This window comes from Lygodium microphyllum, chromosome 4 (genome assembly GCF_053477565.2).
Source record: "Lygodium microphyllum isolate KBCC chromosome 4, Lygodium_microphyllum_v1.1.10, whole genome shotgun sequence".
Lineage (NCBI taxonomy): Eukaryota > Viridiplantae > Streptophyta > Polypodiopsida > Schizaeales > Lygodiaceae > Lygodium > Lygodium microphyllum.
The window spans coordinates 116,409,653-116,415,652 of record NC_141138.1 but is presented as its reverse complement, the minus strand read 5'-3'; the positions used below and the strand labels follow the sequence as shown (position 1 = coordinate 116,415,652).

Sequence of the window (6,000 nt, the reverse complement as noted above, 5' to 3'; positions counted from 1 at the left end):
GGTTGTAAGGATCATGCAACATAAGTCCTCTCGAGTCCTTGTTCAAGCCTTGTATCTTCGATTCTTGTCTTGTCTTGTGTATTCAATCTAGCCTTGCATCAAGATCTTGCCTTGTCTTGTATCATGAACCCAATCTTATTGTAAGCATCATTGTAGAGAATCTTGTATAGAGAAATATACTCTTGTACTTTGTCTTCTTAAATAAAAAATTAAGTTCTTCTTCTTCTTGAAGTCAATCCCTTATAAGTTGTGAGGTGACAATCCTTGTCTTTGCCAAGTTCTTGTTGCTCCCATATTAGTTTGGCAAGGCTAAAAGGCAAGTAGCCCAATACCCCTATCTATACTAGAGTTAAGAAGGTTAAGGAGAGGTTTCTCGATGTGAGATGATATAAGCATTGGCAGAAGGATGATGATATCATCGGTGACATAAGCATTACTAATATAACCGATGACATAAGCAATGCTTATGTAAGTCTTGATATGACTACTTTCTTAGAAACTCTCGGTGATGTTCTAGAACTTCTTAGAATCTTTTAGCACTTTCTCAAATCTTTTAGAAGTTTTCTAGAAGATATTAGATCTCTTGGTATCCACTAGCTTTGATTATATCCTCTTGACATCTTCGGCTCCCCCTCCTTTCTTGCACTTCCTTTTCTTCTCCAACATGTGTTTGAGAATCAAAACATTCATTATTAGATGTTGCCTTCAAATGGACGACCTACACCATGGCCTCTACCAAACGACTCGCATCCACCATGAACACTCCGAGTTAATCAATCAAAAATAACTCATACGACCAAAACAAGAGATGCCTAAAAATTGATTGTTCTCATTTTACAAGGCAAAAAGGGAGTTGAAAATGAGAACATTAGCTTTGATTATATCCTGTTGACATCTTTGGCTCCCCCTACTTTCTTGCAATTCCTTTTCTTCTTCCATATGTGTTTTGAGAATCAAAACATTCATTATTAGATGTGGCCTCTACCAAAGGCCTCGCCTCCACCATAAAAACTCTGAGTTAATCAATCAAAAATAACTCACACGACCAAAGTAAGAGATGCCTAAGTTTTTACTTTTCTCATTTACAAGGCAAAAAGGGATCTCACATTACAAAAATATTATTCGAGAGCAACTATGATGCTAATTTCATCACCTTAATGCCAACTTTTCTTGCAATGAAGGTACTCCATTTAAAGATAGTCCTTTCACTCGTTTACCTTTTCCAAAGGTGATTGGATGACAATGAAGAAAATAGAGTGTACTCCTACCTAGAAATTTTCATCCTTCTTTGTTGGGTTCTTCCTTGCTTATTTACATTGCTCCTTGAGTCTCCCAAGTACCCCTCTTGGAACTTAATCCTCCCTAGTACCGTTGCAAGAAAATGCAAGCTCTATAGCCAAGTCTTCACAGTTTTTTGCACAAGATGAAAGCAGGTGAGCTCAATGGCATATTGGTAGACGTTGATAACATTTGTAAAGTTTTCTTTCATCTATGCTATGGTGTCACATACTTAATAATGATTTACTGTATGAGAGGTATGACTAAAAATGGTGTAGGGGTAACAAAGTGTATCTATGACGATGAAGAATCACTAGCACATCTTCATTGTGATGCCCTTTGCCAAGTTCTTGTTCCTCTCATATCAGTTTGGCAAGATTGAAAGGCAGGTAGCCCAAGACCCCTATTCATACTAGAGTTAAGAAGGTTGAGGGGAAGCTTCTAGATATGAGATGATATAAGCGCTAGTAAAAGGATGATGATATCATCGATGACATAGGCAATACTAACATAACCAGTGATATGAGCCATGCTTATGTAAGTCTCGATATAAGCAGTCTCCTAAAACCTCCAAGTAATGTTCTAGAATCTTCTAGCACTTTCTCGAGTCTTTTAGAAGTTTCTAGAAGACATTAGATTTCTTGGTGTCCATTACCTTTGATTTTGTCATATTTGGCTCCCCCCCGACTTTCTTGCACTTCCTTTTCTTCTTCCATATGTGTTTGAGAATCGACACATTCATTACTAGATGTTGCCTCTCCCAAATGGATGTTCGGCAGCCGCTTGGAAGGGAGTCGGTAAGAGGTTAGTTACCTTGACATGACCGTGCCTTTAGGATTCGGCAAGTTCAAAAGAAAGGGAGCTTTCTGCCTAGAGGGTTCCCGAACCGAACCCTCTGGGCCGTTCTGGAGTTCTCGGGGAAACACATCGCAGGGCTCCTGCCTCTTTAAAAGGAAGCCCGAGCCGCGAAGGGGGTCATCAGAGACGAATCGGAGCAGCTAATCCAGCCGCCTTTATCTCACATCAGCGTCCACGCTCTCACAGGCTATATATAGCCTACGCCATTATACGATGTTTTATCTCTATTTCCACTCCCTCTCTCAGACGCGCAAGCAATTCAGGCTAAGCCAGCAGAGCGATTAGAATATGGCACTAAGCCCATTCTTCGGCCAGAGCGGCGCCATCTTCGACCCCTTCTCCTGGGATCCCTTCCCGGCCAGCAGCTCCGCCCTCTTCAGCAGGACTTTTGCCGACTGGCCCTTCCGCCTCCTGGACAGCGAGCCGTCGCGGCAGCTGGCCCGCGAGGCATCGGCCATGGCCAACACTCAGGTGGATTGGAAGGAGACGCCCGAGGCCCACATCTTCCAGGCCGACCTGCCGGGGCTGAAGAAAGAGGAGATGAAGGTGCAGGTGGAGGACGGGCGCGTGCTGTGCATCAGCGGCGAGCGTAGCAGGAAGGAGGAGAAGCAGGAGGGCGACAAGTGGCACCGCGTGGAGCGGGCACACGGCAGCTTCCTGAGGCGCTTCCGCCTGCCCGACAACGCCAAGCCCGAGGAGCTGAGCGCCCGCGTGGAGAATGGGGTGCTCACCATCACCGTGCCCAAGCGCCAGACTCAGCAGCCCAACCAGCCCGCCATCACTAACGTGCCCATCTCCGGCTGAAGCCTATTCTCTACGACCCATCCCATACTGGTTGCAAATAAAACACCGTTTTCCATGCTGTAACGCTAACAACACGTGCAATGCAGTCCCGAAACTTCTTTGTAGTCCCATCCCAACAAAGGGGACAACAGCCCCCACATTTTGTATCGCTTTTCCACCTTAATATACCAACACACATTTTCACACACTTCGTTTCCCCCTTCCTCTTTAATTTTGGGCTAGCGCCTTAGTGCTTCTTTCTTTCGGTAAAAGGGTTCCTACAATGCGCATTACGGGGTGAACAAGACTTGCGCAAGCAACATGAGTTGCACCAAGTGAGGCTCGAGAACCCCTCTTCGGACATCATATGCGAGTAGGTGGCAAGCTACACATTTGTGGTTGTCAATCGTCTATATCTCAACCTGTGTGCATGCCCCTCGAATTCGACCATGAATGTTCAGCTAGCTAGCATACACCTCTATTAGTCCAAACGCAATGCATTTTCATTTGCTAAGTGTACGTCGCTAGCCCATGTGCTTTGTGCGAAAGTGTGCAAAGCAAGGTGCCATTGAGGTTGTGTATACATATGCGAGTTAGTAGGTTTCTACAAGTTCGAGCCCCCTTAGCCTGATAACATGCATACCTCATACCCATGAGACCACAGCTTCTCGATGTGACATATATTAACTTACGTACTGTTGAGATATCGAGCTCCACTCGTGATATGCCAGGGTGATCGTTGTGCATTTATGTCACCGACTTGTTAGTTGCAGATGCGGTTAGTCCACCGCCCATGAATAATAGCTAGATGATATCTATCCTTATCTACTCTAGTTCTGGTTCAGTTAGTATGCCACCTTAGTTAGTTGAGTTTGGTTTGAGACCCATATATAGGGTTCTTCTATTTCTTTGTATGAGAGTTCTTTTGGCTTACACAACTAAGAAGAGGAAAATTGTTTTCAGCCTCCACCTTTGTGTGTACTTCCCCATTGTGTAAGTGAGAAAGCTACAAGTGAGACTCCTTCCTTCTCTCTCACAATCTTGACATGGTATCAGAGCCTTGTTTGTGGTAAGGAGCTCAAGAAAGCAAACCAAGTTCGCGGTGTTCTGGTAAGTGGACCAGTGTTGCTTTCATTTTTCGAGTTTTGGGAGCAAGTCTCTGCAGGTAGCACAGCCGAAAAGTGCAAGAGTGCATTGTCTCAGATTGAGACGCCCTTCGTGGTGTAGCAAGAGGGCAGTATATGCTGCGAGCAAGGGCTTTAGCCCTTGGTTGCCCTATTTTTTTGATTCGAGGTCATTTCGGGGCCTGTTTTGGAGGCTGAAGTTTTCCGCACGCACTTAGGAAAAGGCCCTATTTATGCTGTGAGACCACTGTTCTACAGGTTGGTGAAAAGTTACCGTAGAAATTGCATCGTATGTCTGTGCGCAGAGACATTGGGAGTTACCGAATCATCCTTGTTACCTGTTGGTGCAAAATCGTCACTAGGAAGTGACTGTGTGGTCAAATACCACTTTCGTCAGTTTTGCATATTTGCCCTTGTGAGGCTGAAGTTGTGTTTTTTACAGTGACAGAATTTTTTGCAGTGTTCTATAATGGCGTCTGATTCTCTTTCACAGATTGTCACTGAAAAGCTTGACAAGAACAACTTCCAAGCATGGAAGTTTAGAATGACGAATTTCCTTATGGGAAAAGGATATTGGGAATTTGTTGCAGGAAATGAAGTTCATCCTGATGTTCCCAATCAATAGCAAATGCAGGCATTTAAAGGATGGCATGAGAGAGCCAAAAAAGTTATGTACTGGCTGTCTATCAATATTTCAGACTCTATGATTGTGCATATTCAGGATGCAAGTACGCCAAAGGAGGCATGGGATACTTTGTCAAAAATGTATAGCACAAATACACAAGCCAGGAAAATGCAACTCAAGCAAGAGTTGCACAATGTGCAAAGAGAAAGTATGAGCATCAATGACTACCACATGAAGGTGAAGAAGATTGCAGATGCACTTGCTTCCATTGGGTCGCCATGTGTGGTATGTTGACTCAGGTGCATCAAACCACATGACAGGTCATGCAGAATGGATGCAGGATGTAAGGAAAATGGAAAAACCAAGATTTGTGGAGACTGGTGATGATACTACACATCCTATTGTGCAGATTGAAAATTTTCCTTTGTCTATGCAAGATGAGAAAAAGAAATACCTGTCAGATGTATTTCATGTCCCGAATATCACCAAGAATCTGGTTTCTGTTGGTCAAATGGTTGAGCAGGGCTTGCAGGTCAGATTTAGTCCTCATGGATGCTTTGTTGAGGATATGAAAAATAAAGGTCGCTTGATAGCAAAAGGAAAGAAGAAGGGCAGAATGTTTACGTTGGATGTAGACATGTTTGAATTGAGTGCAGCAATGTTTGCACATGGGACCGGTGTAGTTGCAGATATTGATATCTAGCATAAACGCATTGGTCATGTTAATGTACAACGACTTAAATCAATGCAGGCCCAAAATATTGTTGCAAGATTGCCTAAATTCAAGGTTGCAAAAATGCATAAGGTATGTGAAGCCTGTCAATTTTGAAAATAGGCAAGGAAACCATTTCCTAGACATGTTCAAGAGAGTAAGAAGCCATTGGAATTAATCCACTCTGATGTGTGGACTACTAAAGCTGCATCTATTGGAGGCTGTTATTATTTTGTCACTTTTATTGATGACTATAGCAGAAAAGTTTGGGTGTATTTTATGAAAAAGAAAAGTGAAGTTTTTGGGTATTTCAAAACTCTTAAAGCTATGGTTGAAAAAGAAACAGGCTTGCAAATAAAATGCCTAAGGTCAGATGGAGGGGGAGAGTACCTCTCAAATGATTTTGCAAAGTTCTTGCAGGAGCATGGCATAAAGCAGCAATATTCATGTAGTCATACCCCACAGCAAAATGAAATTGCAGAAAGAAAAAACAGGCATATTGGAGAGATATCTCGTACCATGCTCAATGAAAAAGACCTGCCAGATTTTTACTGGGCTGAGGCAGTTGCTACATCAGTCTACATAATGAACAGGACTCCCACTGCAGCAATACATGGCAT

At 43.2% G+C, this 6,000-nt stretch overlaps 1 protein-coding gene across 2 annotated transcripts; it reads left to right on the top strand.

The window, feature by feature from the left end:
* Positions 1-2,424: 2,424 nt before the first annotated feature.
* On the top strand, positions 2,425-2,940 carry LOC148037510 (18.1 kDa class I heat shock protein-like). 2 transcript variants are annotated; one of them, XM_087677315.1, is made up of 2 exons: positions 2,425-2,505; positions 2,560-2,940. In XM_087677315.1, exons 1-2 carry the CDS (start codon positions 2,425-2,427, stop codon positions 2,938-2,940), a joined length of 462 nt encoding a protein of 153 aa, XP_087533441.1. The 2 variants fall into 2 exon arrangements, with proteins under 2 accessions (XP_087533441.1, XP_087533440.1); XM_087677314.1 differs by having other exon boundaries at positions 2,425-2,940.
* The last annotated feature ends 3,060 nt before the right edge of the window (positions 2,941-6,000 follow it).